The sequence below is a fragment of the Haplochromis burtoni genome, unplaced genomic scaffold, assembly GCF_018398535.1.
Source record: "Haplochromis burtoni strain Fernald_Lab_line unplaced genomic scaffold, NCSU_Asbu1 Contig_645, whole genome shotgun sequence".
Lineage (NCBI taxonomy): Eukaryota > Metazoa > Chordata > Actinopteri > Cichliformes > Cichlidae > Haplochromis > Haplochromis burtoni.
In genome coordinates, this window is record NW_024583006.1 from 43754 (window position 1) to 59662 (window position 15909).

At 48.5% G+C, this 15909-nt stretch overlaps 3 protein-coding genes across 5 annotated transcripts in view; 1 reads left to right on the forward strand and 2 right to left on the reverse strand.

Annotated features, from left to right (window-relative positions):
- Positions 1 to 9026, reverse strand: part of mat2b (methionine adenosyltransferase II, beta) — an 11861-nt gene extending 2835 nt beyond the window's left edge. Inside the window, exons 1-7 of one of the 3 annotated variants that reach the window (XM_042215022.1) lie at positions 8895 to 8995; positions 7497 to 7777; positions 6197 to 6391; positions 787 to 901; positions 447 to 599; positions 172 to 368; positions 1 to 95 (exon numbers count right to left, since the gene is read on the reverse strand). In XM_042215022.1, the coding sequence (XP_042070956.1) occupies positions 1 to 95; positions 172 to 368; positions 447 to 599; positions 787 to 901; positions 6197 to 6391; positions 7497 to 7568 (827 nt within the window). In that variant the 5' untranslated portion in view covers positions 7569 to 7777; positions 8895 to 8995. Of the gene's footprint in view, positions 96 to 171; positions 369 to 446; positions 600 to 786; positions 902 to 6196; positions 6392 to 7496; positions 7778 to 8533; positions 8672 to 8894 lie in introns of those variants that run through there. The other 2 variants (XM_042215021.1, XM_042215020.1) reach the window with 2 other exon arrangements.
- A 110-nt stretch (positions 9027 to 9136) lies between these two features.
- On the forward strand, positions 9137 to 15126 carry prob1 (proline-rich basic protein 1). The gene is made up of 5 exons (XM_005949250.3): positions 9137 to 9981; positions 10677 to 11061; positions 11153 to 11248; positions 11323 to 11530; positions 13014 to 15126. Exons 2-5 carry the CDS (start codon positions 10687 to 10689, stop codon positions 14384 to 14386), a joined length of 2052 nt encoding a protein of 683 aa, XP_005949312.1. The 5' UTR covers positions 9137 to 9981; positions 10677 to 10686; the 3' UTR covers positions 14387 to 15126.
- Positions 15127 to 15188: 62 nt separating this feature from the next.
- LOC106632439 (solute carrier family 23 member 1-like) lies at positions 15189 to 15834 on the reverse strand (the record flags this gene model as incomplete). The annotated part of the gene is given in 1 exon segment (XM_042215023.1): positions 15189 to 15834. A coding segment is annotated over 1 exon segment (222 nt), but the record flags the coding sequence as incomplete, so codon positions are not given.
- Positions 15835 to 15909: the final 75 nt, after the last annotated feature.

The window sequence follows — 15909 nt, forward strand, 5'->3', positions numbered from 1 at the left end:
GGCAGGTTGAAGGCCTGAGCGATGGCGACCGCCATTTCATATTTAGTCATCTGCTCTTTCCCAGAGAAGTGAAAGATTCCTCTGATGGACGGGTCCTGACGGAAAAGCAGACGGCGGTGAGACGGGCAGAGCGAAGTCCACCTGATGCTCACCTGTCTCTCTGACGCTCACCTGTCGTGCTCTCTCAGACAGCTTCCTGCAGACGGCAGCGACGTCTCGGGCGTCAGTGGGGAATCTCTGCAAGACGTGATCCAGCGTGCAGCTCTCCTCTGACGCCTCCTGAACCTTCAGGTACAACGACGTCACCACGCTCTCCGTCACCGACTCCACCTCCCCAAACAGAACGGGCACCCGCAGTACCACCGCACCTGGCAGGGTCACGGGTCAAACAGGTGACTGAGGGGCAGGCGAGAGACAGAAGACTCAGACAGGTGACTGAGACGTACCTGGACAGTGGCGCAGCGTCTCCCTCTCCCCCTCCAGTTTGCTCCGCCCATAAACGTTGAGCGGGTTTGGACTGTCGTCCTCACCGTACGGAGGATTCCTGCCGTCAAACACGTAGTCGGTGCTGATGTAGAGGAAGAGCGCCCCGCAGGTGGCTGCAGACACAGACGTTACCTGTTACGGAGGCGCGCTCACACAGAGCTGGACTGAAATCAAGGTGCGTGATGTGTGAGGGGGCGGGGCTCTGATGCGCACTACAGGAGCTCCACCCCCAAACCTTCTCGTGCCCCCACCTGTGTCAGGCCAAAGAATATCTGGTGATGGTGTGGTGGCGTCACTGACCTGCCTCCTTGGCGAGAGTGCTCGTGGCGTGCACGTTCAGATTAACAGCTGCTTCCGTGTGTCTCTCCATAACATCTGGACGCCTCTCGGCCGCACAGTGGACGATCACATCAGGCTGAAACACACATTCAAAACAACTTTATTTAGTGACCATCAGCTTTACAGTAATGACGAGAGATGGACCGATCGATATTACGTATCAGTATCGGTCTGATACTGACCTAAATCACTGGATCGGATATCGGCGAGAAATAAAAAATGTAATCCGATCCATTAAATATCAAAAAAGCACCTCACAAAACCTGCGACACGGCGTAACTCGGCTCATAACCGTAGCACGTCGCAGCAGTGTGGTCACGTGATAGAGCGGCTGTGAGTATTTGTAGCCTCGCTAGCAATCCGGCATTTCATCTCTGAGGAAGTTTTCCCAGAGAGAAGTAAAGCAAGTGTGTAAGTTCATCTGTGAATGTTTGTAAAGCTTTCCAGCGTTAAGCTTAACAACCGATATATGGAGCGACTGCCTCTCTCTCTCCTGCTGCTGCTTCAATCATGAAACTGATCAATGATCAGCTGATCGTCTCTCTTGTTTGTTTTTGGCCCACTTTGCACCAGAAAGAGGAAACCAGCGGCTGAACAACAGCAGCACGTTTAAGCTTGATCAGCTGTTGTTAGAATGTATTTAATATTACTTTCTACACCAGGATCTTTTTCTACGTAGCTGACGGCTGGTAACTGTGCAGGGGCGGATCTAGCAAAGTTTAGCCAGGGGGGCCGATAGGGCATGAACAGGGAAAAGGGGGCACAAAGACATACTTTTCTTTCTTATTCTCATTTAAAATGTCGAGCTTTTAATAAATAATTATCTGACACCCAAAGTTTTAATCTGATGTAAAATGTATAGAAGTCCATTACTGTATATAGTGACTGTTAAGTCTAATATACCCTAGTAAGCTATAGTACTTTTTCCTTTGGGAACCATCTGTGCAGTTCTGTTGAAGAAAGATGTTGAATCTATTTAATTATTGTGGAAGAATAATTGATTTCTGTGCATTTTTTTCACACTGCATCAAATTAAAGTTGATTACATCGATTAAGCATCATGAGGTGGAGGGTGAGGGGTGGTTCCCTATTTTTTTTTGCTGGGAGTTTGCAACTAGTTAGGTTGCTTACTCTTTAAAATACCAGAATAGGGAGGATGGAGCAGGTTTAAGTTCATTAGATTGATCAGTTTTGCTGATCTATGAAATATTTTGGGTGCAGTGTGTTTTTTACACACAGGTGTAACAGAATAGCTTCAGTGTTTTTTAACTTGAGTTTGAACTTATACAAAATGCAGCAAGATATTAAAAAAAACATTTTCCATCCATCCATCCATCCATCCATCCATTCGCTTCCGCTTATCCTTTTCAGGGTCGCGGGGGGCGCTGGAGCCTATCCCAGCTGTCATAGGGCGAAAGGCGGGGTACACCCTGGACAGGTCGCCAGTCTGTCGCAGGGCCAACACACAGGGACAGACAACCATTCACACTCACATTCACACCTAGTGACAATTTGGATTATCCAATTAACCTATCCCCACAAGCTGCATGTCTTTGGACGGTGGGAGGAAGCCGGAGTACCCGGAGAGAACCCACGCAAACACGGGGAGAACATGCAAACTCCACACAGAAAGACCCCGGCCTGATGGTGGAATTGAACTCAGGACCTTCTTGCTGTGCGGCAACAGTGCTAACCACCGTGCTGCCCTTAAAAAAAAACAAAAAAAAACAAAACAGTTTTATTGATTAAAACACATCGGATTCATATCGGTATCGGACATAAGAAAGTGGTATCGTGCCATCTCTAGTGATGCCAGAACATACCATTACAAACAGCCTGAATCCTGTCAGCTGACTCACAGGTGAGTCGTGTCCGTCCTTCAGCAGCTGCACCTGCTCACTCACAGCCTCTGACCAACCATAAACCCGATCAGTATCCTGGTAACCGCTCGGCTCGCTGCCTGTACGAGACGGTCTGTTCCCTGCGCCCGTGGGTCGGGGAACAGGTCCTGAGTGTTGTCTGCGCTCAGCTCAGAGTACCCGCCCCTGGAGTCCCTGGGTGCAGCGCTCCCACGCTGATGTGGGCAAAGATGGGGGAGGGTCCCCCAGTGGGACGATAATTTACCCACTACTGACCCTGTGACTCATAACGCGAGCCAAGGTGTGAAGAAGGTGTAGGTCATTGTGAGACCTAGCCCCACCCTATCATGTCACTTGCTGAGGTCATATGACCAGGATGTGAGTGGGCGTTAAGGCGTCTGGGAAGGATGTCAGACTGGACTACAGATGGCGGACAGTGTCATAAGCCCCGCCCTCTGTCCAAAGAGGGTTGTTCACAGTGGAGATAGACGCTTCTTTCACTCCTCTGTCTTCTCTGTCCAACATGTGCACATTGGATCCTTAAAGAGTGAACTTTGACCTTTAGATGCAGATGTACAGCTGAGTCCCGTGGAGAGCACAGAGTGAGGGTTGGGGATGTTACCATCCCACAGACACAGTGTCCAGGGAAGCAGAGGAACATGTGAGTGGTTATCCCAGCTGGACCTGGGACTCCCCGACACACTGAGCGTTTATATCCTACCACACAGAGAGAGTTTGGACCTCACCAGGATGTCCAGCTAAATGTTGTCATTTGTCAAACATGCAGTAAAACTACTGCAGCCAAAGGCAGAAGTACTTCCAGTTTATTCCACCAGCTGATAATCATCCAGTGTAAGGTGAAGAGTGTTTTAAACTCAGTGTGTGAACGTCTCCACACACACCAAAGGACACGTTAGGGTTGTGCGATATGACCAGAATCTCATCTCCCGATATAAGACATCTATCGCCCCGGTAACGATATAAATCACAAAAATGTAGCATTTTCTGTAAAGTCTGTGAATCTCGGGCAGCTCGACTTGTGTGAAGTGTTTCCTGCTGGGCGTCGTGTAGCTGGAGTCGAGTGTTTTAACGATGCATGAAACGACACATTTTAGACATAAATTGTAGCGGCGCCGTTTTCTTTGTGAGTATTTATTACACGGCGTGCTGCGGGGAAAAGCCTGCTCTAACGTTTGAGTCTAAGGTTTATTTTTTAGCACCTGGCGGCTCTTTTTTACTCATCCGTAAATAATCTGCTCTTTCACGTGATTCAGTTTATTTTGAAAAGTCTCAACAGGATCTTGAGCTTTATTGTGAAAGGTTTATGTGGAACATAAACAAGCGGACACGCGATGGTGTTACCGTCGCTGTTGCTAACGACAACGCATAAAAACAGGCACTTGTCCGTCTGTAGTGTGGTTATATTACATATAAGAGAAAGAGAGAACTTTAAGAAATGAATACAGCCACTACAGCGACATCAGAACCATGAAAAATATTGCTGTAAACAGTTTATTTTGCGACACCACGAAACAAACGACAGCGTAAAATGAAACGACAGAGGTTTTTATATCGTCATCAGATATATATCGTTACATCGAACAGCCCTAGGACACGTCACTGCCCTCTGTCACCGATTCTCTGCATAATTTTATGGACGGATTTCTGGGTGTAGCTGCGTGGTGTCAGGACTAAAGTCTCTGCTTCTCACAGTCGATGTGGTTCTGCTGGCTCCAACTCACAGTTTCACAGCACAGTGTGAACGAGAGTCAGCACCTCCAAGTCTGAGGCCACGGACCCACTCTGAGCGCCCACTCTGAGCGCCCACTCTGAGCGCCCACTCTGAGCGCCCACTCTGAGCGCCCACTCCGGGTCAGGGACGAGGGAGGGGAGGGGTTTAAGTATGTTGAGGCGTTGATCACAAGCGAGGGGAGATCGCCAGACGGATTGCCGCTGCAGTGATGCGAGCACTGTCCCAGACCGTCGTGGTTAAGAGAGAGTGTGAAACCGCTCAATCTACGTCCCTACCCTCAGCTATGGTGACGAGGCGTGGGCGGGGACCGAAAGAACGCGATTGCAGATACAAGTGGCAGAAATGAGCTTCCTTATGGGCTCAAACTGGGCTCAAACATATTCTGTAAATCAAATGAGTCGCTGTGAACTGAGATTTGTATCTTGTAAACCAAAATATCTGAAAATGTTACGCTTGTGCATCTACAGATGAGAATCAGTGTGTTTTTAAAAACATTTACAGAGGTTACAAATAGTTTTTGTTAAGGTCTTCTAACAGATACAAAGCACAAAACTACAGTGAAACTCTGCGCTCAGCTTCCTGGCTGTGTGCGTTGCAACTGACCAGTACGACTTCTGACCCAGTTTTTTTCTTTCAGCCGACTGGATTGTTACATTTGTGACCAATCAGAGAACAGATGGTTTCAATGTCGGTGGGGTGCTTTACCGAGCTTCAGGTCCTGGGAGGGTGATGCAGTTTTAAGCTGGAGGATCTCTATATGAATGTCCCATAGGGCTCCCCGGGAGCTGCCGGAAGGATAAAGTTGTGCTTTATTTTAGCAGAGCAGTGGTGAAAAGGACGCTTTACACATCAGTCACTACAGCGACTTGACGCTGGAGTTCAGATTTTTCCAACTCGAGTGGGAGACACAATTAGCGCGAATGCACAAAATGCAACACACAAACTGCAGCGCACATTTTACCTCACGCTTCCAACACGTCAGTCGCACTACTTGGTTGCGCGAATCAGGCAGAAAAGCGCTTTCGTGACGCAAATCTGCTTCTGAAGTTTCGCAGGACCCCCAGTCGCGCTTCATCGCGCTCCTCTTTACACGTAAACCTGAAGCTCCGGTCGCGTCTATCGCGTTCGGTGTGAACGCACCCTTAGAGACAGGGTGAGGAGTTCAGCCATCCCGGCGGGGAGCCGGCTGAGGAGTTCCAACATGTCCCACTCAGAGGAGGCCCCGGGGCAGACCCAGGACACGCTGGAGGAGGTGGTGGAGGGGACGGAGGTGTGGGCTTCTCTGCTGAGGCTGCTGCCCCCGCGACCCGGCCCAGCAGAACAACATGGATGGATCCACTCCTGTATCTGTTTGCCCAAGCACCTGAGAAGGGGTGTGGCCCCACCTCGCCGTCCCCCCAGCAGCAGCAGCCAGGTGCTTGTTCTCCCCGACTCCACCAGGTGAGCTCTCAGAGTGATGAGCTCTGATACTTGGTGAGCTCCATGTGGAGCTGGTTTCCATGGTGACCGTGAAGGTCAAACACACAGGCGATGAGGGACCCCCCTCTGTCACCGTGTCACATTCGACAGGTGACTCGATCCATTTGCTGATCTGTGGGGGCGGGGTTAATGCTCAGGAAAGTCTCCTAGGTGGACTCTGACCTAGAGGCTCTTGTGAGGTCACTAATAAGGTCAACGAACCACATGGAGTCGGAGTACTGTTGTCGAAGTACTCTGTACGAATACACAGCTTGTGTGTGTGCAGTACAGCATGCAGTACCTTGTATTCGTGCAGCAGTCCTCTGACGGCGTCCTCGTCTGTGAGGTCACAGCGCAGAAGGCGGAGCCTGGCTCTCCTGTATCCCGTCCCAGTGACGGTCCATCCGGCGCTGTGAAACTCTCGGCACACCGCTCGCCCCAGGAGGCCTGTCGCCCCGGTAACCAGGACGCGTGGCGCCCCCACCAGCAACTCCTCCTGAGTACATAAGAGTACACACATCAGTACTACAGTTAGTGTATAAAACCCCTGTGATTTGTGTATATAGACTGTTCCACGGACCCCTTCTAACCACTACTAAGATGGTACATTCCTCCCATCCTTTGTTTGAGTTTGCGCTGGTTCACCGTGATAGCGCTGGTGGAGCTGGGCTGTTGTACTGAACATGTGTCGTGCGTGTGCTTGAATGATGAGTAAGTGCCTTGTATTTGTTTGTTCTATGGTTGTAACTTATCATATACTTAGCTATGTACATTGGGTGATGCTTTGTAGAGTTTTCCAGCGGTTTGTGTAGCCACGAGACACTGTATATTCACGCTGATTTGACCAAAATGGCGCTACCCTTGTGAACTGAGCTGCCCAAAATAAAGATGGAGTCTATCCCTGTGCAGCAGCCCATTTGTGTCCACCAGGGGGTGGTGTTTAGTCATTTCTGTTCAACCCTTCCTGTATTATTTAGACCAGCTTGGTTGACTTTAATTGTTTGCTAATTGTAATTTCTGTTATTTTACAGAACCACACACATACATATACTCACACGAATTCACTTCTGGAGATGTTTTGGATTAAAGGAACCCTAATTATCATTGCTGTGGACCCCCTCTTTCATCATATAAGTCACCTGTGCCTTCTGACCGAGGATAGGAAAATCCTGCTGTAATTTGCCAGTTTATTAAGCACACACATGTCCAGTTCAGTTAGTATTACAGAGGACTATAGTTAGTACTATAGAAAGACAGTATTGTACTTAGTACTACACACAATACTACACTGCTACAAGTTGTACCAGAGTCAGTAATACAGACAGTACTACAGACTAGGGCGGGGTGATGTATCGAATATACTCGATGTATCGCGGGTTTTCCACGTACATGGTTAACGTGGCTTTATCGTAACCATAGAGTATGGGTTACCATGGCAACAATAATCTGTCTGCATGCAATTGAGAGTTTTTCTCTCCCACACTCTGTGAATGCATCACTGACCCCCCTCCCAAGCTGAAACTGTGCAGCTGATGGTTCAAACATTTAAATTCTTTCTGACTTCCTGTATCAAAGTAGAACAAACACAGAGGTGGACCAACGTTAGAACGTGTGGCGATACAGATCACGTCTCTGATGTCGCTCCAAAACATGGTCATATTAGATTTCCTCATGTCGCCCAGCCCTACTGACAGGGTGAGGCTGCTGTGGCCAGTCGGGGGGTGTAGCCGCCACTGGTGGTGTAGCCTCAAAACAGGTGAAGAGGTTTGGCTCTTCTGCCAGTGTGTCGTCACCCTCAGCAGCTCTGAGTCTTCTGATCGGGGACATGTTGGACACCTTAGCACACCTGCCTGCTGCTGCTGCTCAGGTTGGCTGAGCCGTGCTGTAAAGAGAAGAGGGCAGAGGAACACCACGCTACCAAGTGTCCAAGGGCTGAATTAGCATTAGCATCCGGTGGAATGTAAGGGTTAGCCATCCTGCATACGGTGAACACACAGGAGGTAGATGGGCCTGCGTCTGACAGTCGTACACGTGAGGTCTGGGGAGCAGTGACTGTCTACAGCTGTTATCACGCACATACAGTTGGCACGGTAACACTTCCACGTTACCTGAGGCCAACACGAGACCAGCAACAAGCACGCCAAGCAAGAGCTACCAAATGAAACCGCTGAGATGGACTTGTTACATTTTAATAATAAGAGAACATCTTTGGTAAGAACATGGTTGTGTGTCTCGACTCTAACTGCAGGGTGTGGCACAGGTCAGCACTTGTGACATCACTCATGACATCACTCGTGATTACAGACTTAGTTTTACACTTTTATCCCCTCGTTTGGGAACATCAGTACTACAGACTGCACTACAGTTAGGAGAGTACTGCAGTTAGTACTTCATACCGTAGTACAGTGAGTATTACAGTACTATAGGGAGTACTACAGTCGGGTATAAACATACCTCTGCCAGTATACCAGAGTCACACACCTGAGCAAACCCCTCCCCCTGCACGCGCAGACCCAGATCAGTTCCTTTAATCAGTATGTTTATTTTATAAATAAAGTTTTACTGCAGTATTTAAGTAGTATTTGAATTCTGGGAGCCGTTAGCAGTTAGCATTTAGCTGCTGACAGGTGAGCTTTACCTGAACAAGCTGCACGCGCCCCGGACTGAACAGAATCCTTAGTTCTGCGCCTGCGCAGCTCATCTCTGATTGAATATGTGCACTGGATCAGTTATTGATCAGGTACCTATCACTCGGAGCCTCGCGGATTTTCTGATGCGCACTTTCTGTCTCGGTCACTTCCGGACTGATCAGCTGTTTGCCGTAAAGCAGCTGTCGCGCTGCCACTAGCGGTTAGCATACAGGCTAACAGGCTTTTCTTTAGCTTCGGTGACCCAAGTCAGAGTCCTGATCCTCGCCAACGGGTCGGAACCGTCCCGGGAGCGGCTCTAACGGCGTCAGCATCACAGCTGAGCGAGAAAGACTCAAAGGCAGAGCTCACCTGCGAGCACGCAGACCCAGAACCGGGCATCGGACAGACCGGACCAGCACGGACCGAACCACGGACCAACGAAACCCACACAAGGATCAGGAAACTCCCCGGAGTCACAGCCCGGTGCTGCTCCGCTGCTTCTTCTTCTTTGTGAGCGGCTCACACAAACGTCGATTTGTGGCTCTACCACCGCCACGCGGTGCGGAGTGTGACCGAAATCAGAGTCGGGGTCAGGCTCTGACGAGAGCTCTTGAATTGTTAATTAAACCAGTTTATTTCTAAGTGAACAGATTCAGGTTTGACTGCTTTCATGGCCGGCGGGGGCAGACCGATCCCCGGCCTGCAGCCACGTCGTTCCTACTGACAGAACGACGAGTAAAAATCTCATTAATCATCTAAATCTGCACGGATATAGGTCCTTTTAACCTGATTAGCATAAACATATTTCAGTAAAATAATTCTAATTAGGGGAAGTGCCACTGCTTTCATCAGCCTGTTCTAAACTGCAGGATCACAGTGGAGACCAGAGTCTGCACACTGTAACACACCATCAAAGGATTCATGAACTGCACAAAAGCCTTTGGAGAACAGTCTTCACATGCACAGGTTCACTCTGCTGTGTGGGTTGTTGTGTGACCCCCCGGGTCAGAGCCGGTGCACAGAGCTGCAGCCTCGTCTGTCACTCACCTCCTGAAATAGAAACCTGCAGCCCGACACCGCCCCGCTCTCTCTGTTTATCTCTCGCTCTCCCTGCAGCCTGTCAGCAACACTCCCACAGGTGCTGTGGGTCACCCCACACTGAGCTGGTGTTCACATCAAACTCACCCGCTGCTCCAAAACTTTCTCTCAGCCACATTTCTGAGTCTGAAAACTTTGAAAATTTCATTTAATTGGATTTAAACTGAGAGCCTGAACACTCCTCCTGGACCAGGAACACACCCTTCGGCTTTAACCCGAGCCAGGACCAGGACCAGAACCAGGACTAGGCTCTCCCGGAGAAGTCCAAACTAAGTTTGACCTTGAATGTTTGACAGCAGGACATGATCCTGATTCTGGTCCTGGTCCTGTCGGTAGTTTAACGCTAAGCTGATTTCAGGTAAGGACATGCTAACACTCACTTATTGGGTTATTATTCATGACTGAACCTGATTTCTTCTTCTAAATATTTGGCACTTGTTCCAGCTGTAAGTGTAAAACAGTTTTCAGCTGTAAAATTTAGATCATTGATGTTTCAGCTTCATCATTCAGGTAAACACGCGCATCGTCAGTGCAGAGCTTCACTCTGCTTCTCTCTGCATGTTTAAATCAGATAAATGATGATCAGCATACAGCATCACAGGTTACATTTTAAAGCCACGTTTCCATTTTACCTGCAGTTATTACTCAGATCTGCCAGTTTCAGTAAGGTTCTTGATGCCTCCTTTACGTTAATCGAATCACCGCAGTGTGACAGAGAGCTGATAAAGGGAAGCACTGCGTACCTGTCCCAGCCTTCCTCAGACGGCAGGTATCACGTGTTCGGCCGGCCTCTGTACGTCTGCCTGATTGTCTGAATCACCTCTGAACCCCAGCTCTGGAGGAACTATCACAGGGCAGGACGGCTTTAGTTTAATAATGACCCGAACAGCCGGGTCCGCTTCATGGATTTAAGATTGAGGGTTTGTGATGGTGATCGTGGATCAGTAGAACTGAGTGGGATTAAATCATGGAGCACTGTGGACTCAGTGGGAAATCATCATTTCATTCAAACTGCTTCATTAATGTCTCCATGTTTGTTTGTGCGTCCTCCAGAGACACAATCATGAGCGGCCACGAGGACACAGCAAAAAGAGAAAGTGGGCGGGGCATCTTCCTCAGCGCTCACCGCTGCCCTGAAGTCGACGTGCTGCCTCATCAAACTGCTGAGGCACAAATCCTTCCACGCTGTCCTCCAGTTCCTGCAGACAAGAGCTCTGAGTTCACCTGCACAGGTGAGAGCGAGCCAGATTACCTGGACTTCTGCTCCACCCATCGCTCCGAGGCAGATGAGGAAGTGGAAGACGAAGGGAGTGTCAGCGACTGGTCGGAGGAAGATCTCTCACTCCACTTCTCTCCCTCTGTCCTCATCCAATCAGACGATGAAACGTCTGATCCAGAGAGTGGCTTTGAGTGTGTTGACATCACCATAGAGACACAGGTGAGCGGTCATCATCATCAGCTGGTTAGATGAACGTACGTGTGGGGCCTAGTTTCATCTTTACCAGCAGCGTTTGTTTCCTGTCGTCCAGGTGAAAGGTCAGGATGCGGAGGGGCTAAAGATGGTGCCTAAACGGCAGATTCACCTGAAGAAGAAGAAGAAGGACGGCGAGGATGGCGCTGAACAGGTAAACACTGATAAACTACAGGTATGTCTTCTGCCAGTTTAACTGTTTGCTCACCTGTTGGTCTACCTGTCCAGGTGATACTGAAGGATGTTCCTGCTGAGGGCAGAGGAATTAACAATAATACGTCAGCTAATGAGCTGCTGTGTCCCACTACTCGATCACGGCCTGAACTGTTACTACGGCAACACAGTATGCCCACCTCCTTTCACGCCACCTCAAATACTAGCAGTGATGCTGAGAGCTACGGGGTCTACAAGGGCCTGATTGCAGGGGCTGGCCAAGGTAACAGCACGTCTACCTGTCAACAAGCTCCCTGTCTCTGTCAGTAAGGACCGCCCACCCTCCACCCTGGGGAGCACTGAAAAAATAAACTGTTATTGATCATATTCACTGGTTCAGGATATCAATTTGGACAAAAGCAGAGAGGGATGATCACAGGATCCTTTCCATGATGAAGAGAAACTAGTTTGTATCCACCAATCAGATCCCTGAACAGAGGGAGGCATGTATTTAATCAGGAAGTGACAGGAAGTAAACACTCCCACTCAGCTGATTTGTGTCATTAGCTAACGGCATGCTGGCTTCGGTTGGCGAACGCAGAAAGCAAAAACAGCCCCGATGCTGAAATGTTGGGACGCTGTGTGAAATGCAACAACTTACAAATCTCATTAACACACATTTTATACACAAAAGAACAAAAAATAAACACTCAGCTGTGTAGACTCCAGCAGAGTGGAGATGTCTTCTCTTTGTACCCGACCATGTCTGACCTGATGAGCTCTGAAATCTCTGACTGTCTCTGTTTAGTACGCCTTACTCTTCCAGCCTTTGTTGCTCCATCCCAACTTTTTTGGAACTGGGGTTGTAGTTCGCACATGAAATACGAGGGGGGCAGGGGGGCGCTTTCTTTGCTGAGCTGTGCACTGATTACACACATCTGAATAGACTCAAGCTGATACCACGCTGGTGTTATTGCTGTGCCGTGGGTTGCCATAGCAGAGAGGCCTGAGTGTCAAATAACAGTCTCACACACTGCTACATAGTTCCCTGCAAACTGCAGAAAATCTCAGAAACTAGAACTTAGCTCGAACCCGTTGGTCCTCCAACCTAACCCTAACCTCAGAAGAAAACCTCTAAGAAAATAATTTAATATTCTGATTTTCAGTGCATAAAACTTCTTCAATCACCGGGTAGCACAGCATGATATTGGATCACAGCCCGTCAGACTTCACGACTTCCACACTACAACTAAATGTGGTGTTTCCAGAGTGTCTGACTGTGTCTAACGAGAGCTTTCCTTTCGCATCAGTCCTTTATTTATGCAGGTAAAAGTCTCATTGAAACTACAGTCTCGTTTTCAAGTACAGACATGAAGTCATGGCCTTGAGTTAAATGATGGTAGGATATGATTTACAAGGATTTTTGCATGATTGAGATCCCTGATTCACAATAGACGCGACACGTGCTTCACTGAGGATGCAGCTCAAAGTTTGTGTTCTGCCTGTACTGCATCATTGTCGGGGTCTTCATGAGTATACATGCCCGCTCCCTGACGTTCTGCATTTCTATTGGTTGCATGAAGAAAACAGTTAATGTGCGCCGCAAGCCATGAAAACCAAAGCTTCAAATGCTGCCTCAACATGTCTGTCGAAGAGGTGCAACTCTACTACTGAGTATTATTATTATTAATACACGTCTTTGTTTTTGTTCTATTGATGATGAAAGACAAAGAATCTGAGTTTGATGAAGTTTCTGATGGTTTCAGGGCTCCTGATTGGAGGAAACTCTCAGCGTCTTCAGAAGTCGTTCTCTCTGGATGAAACCAAAACAAAGATGGCATCCTGCCTCATTAAGAACGTGCTGTCGAAAAAGATGCAGGTGGAACAGAAAAACCTGAAGAAGAACGCGGAGGTATCACCTGTCCTGCCTCTGGGTCATCAGACAGGAGGAGGCGGGGTCAGAGCTCCGGTTCACGTGGTGAGAGACGTGAGGAGTTTAGTTAAACACTCATACGGCCACTCATTCACCACATCAGCCGCGTCACATGACAACAAGTCAACAAACTGCAAAGCAGTTGGCCAAGAGGATAGCCCTACGCCCACTTACCAGCAGGCTGTGGGGGTCAAAGGTCACTTCTCCAAGGTTGCTGTGTCTTTCAGCCAATCACAAGACAAGAAGCAAAGTAAATCATCCAGACAGCCGATGGCACAGCAGAGACGAGGAAGTGAGCCAATTATCAGCCAAGGTTTAGACCATTTAGACCCACCCACTTTGAAGCCCAACCCATCAGCGAGAGCTGTGACTCCACCTTCCCACCAGGGCACCTGGCCACTGCTCGGTGCTCAGGAACAGAGCTCCATCCTGGGTGTGTCCTCTCCGTCTGCCCCTGGCTCCTCCCAGCACCTCCTGCAGATCCCCTTCCCCAGCAGCCTGCACCCTCACCTGGGGAAGGCTGGCTATGTCCACACCCCTTTGAGCTACATCCAGACCCAGCAGTCCACACCTGGTGCAAGCATCCACCTGCCCTTTAGGTCCGAGGAGTTCCCGAACCGGCAAACTGGAAACTTTTCTGAACAAGTTGACCCGACCAAAAGACAACGAGAGCGAGAGGGTCAGAGCGGGACAGCAACGCCTCCGAGCCAGAACCAACAAGAGCTTCAGCAGCAGCGCCTGCATCCACAGCCGATTCTGTGCAGCGTTCCCAGTCTCTTACCTGCACAGTTATCTGGGGACTTCCTTGTCGATGTGTTGGGCTCTGCTGCAGCACCTGGACCCTTCTTCAGAGTTCCCGCCCCCTGTCAACTGATGTTAGACCCTAAAAGTGGGCGGTTCTTCTATGCTGACACGTCCCTGCAGCATCAGAGGAAGATGCTCCTGGATCCAGAAACTGGACAGTTCTTCCAGGTGTTCTTACCTCCAGCTGGCTCAGCCTCCAATGCTGCCATGTTCCCAGTGACCTGTTCTAACCCCGCCCCCACTGTGATCCAGGTGGGCGCCACTAACCCCATGTTGCTCTCGGTGATGCCGTTCCAGCGAGCAGTGGGCGTGTCCTCATTTTGCGGCCTTCCTGTCACTGTGATGGCGTCAAACCAACAGCGCAGCGATGACATCACGCACACTTTGCCTGGTCGTCACTGATCATCGATCACTGCTTTGATATTGATTTGTATTTGTTTGCATTCTGTGACATCACATGTTTGAGTTTTGTACTTTTCATCACAAACACGCGATCAGCAAAAACATTTATTGATTATTGATCAAAACATTGGAAAAAGAAAAAACATTAAATTCACTCAAAGAAAACAAAACACACCAATACTGGAGACAAACTGGGACTTGTACTGGGAACCAGTCAGTCCGACTGCTTATGTTAAAAACACAAACTTAATATCGATTAATTCATACTGATTAATACTGACCTGTATTGATTTAATATTGATCAACACGTTTTTAAAACATATGTGATTTTCTCACTGCACTCTCTCAGATTGTTTTTATGCAATGGCACAATTTTTTATGGGACAGCCAATGCTGAAGCTCACCTGAAGCTCACCTGTAATGTTCTGAATCAGATTTTAACCCAGCCCTCCATCTTTGACCCTCTAAACACGAGTGACACCACGAGTGAAAGTGTACACTAAAGATATGGAGTCATGATTAAAGTCATGTAACTAAAGATACTGCAATCGGAAACCTGTTGAAGTCACGTGACCTCCTCAGGTGGACTTTATTTTGAACATATGTGTATCTAATTAACTTTATTCTGATTTTGTGATCTGATGTATCTGAAAAGCGTTGCAGTCGGCCATCAATATTGTTGCCATGGTAAAAAAGGTGAAGTGCAGCTTAAACTGTAATAAAATCAACAGTTCCATTTCCTTTTAGTTTGTTGGCCATCATTTGTGTATGAAGCTATGACATCACACTGAGGGACAGGTGATTAGCTGTGTGTGTGTGTGTGTGTGTGTGTGTGAAGCTTTCTCTGATGTGAATGGTTTTATCAATTCTCAGAACGCTTTTATTTAGCTTTTATTTTGATAGACTGAATGGGAAGAGATTCAGTCTCACAGAAGAACTGCTTTTATTTTGAAGGTATGTGTGGATGGCAGCTTCCTTTCGCTCCATCCCATCAATTAGCTGACTGCAAGTCATTACACATCTGGAACATCTGCAAAGTGTCAGGTTGAGCTCATAAGGAGGAAATTAAACTCAAGAACTGGAAGACCACGCTGTGGGAGGGGCTTTAGTTATGGGAACAGGAGGTGATGTCACAAACTTCTTGTCATATTGATTAATGGAAACACTGATTGGTTTGAAATCTAACTGGTCCCAACAGCTGTCAGGTGAGATTGATGACATCATCTTCACAACTTGGTGCTTGGCAATTCGTCGTCACCTTCCTCCTGTTCCAGAGGGGGTGGGTCATCAGATGCCCTGAAACCTGTGAAGGTGGGGCTGATGGGGAACCGCCGGAGCCAGCGAGTGCGTCTGAGCACGGGCATGACAAAGGGAAGGTCGTAGGTGGAGTAAGAGGAGGAGGAAGGGGAGGAGTTCCACTTAACCAGCCCTCGCTCCTCTCTGGTGCCTGACGACAGAGGAAGAAAGCAGGACTGAGAACCACTGTGTGTGTGTGTGTGTGTGTGTGTGTGTGTGTGTGTGTG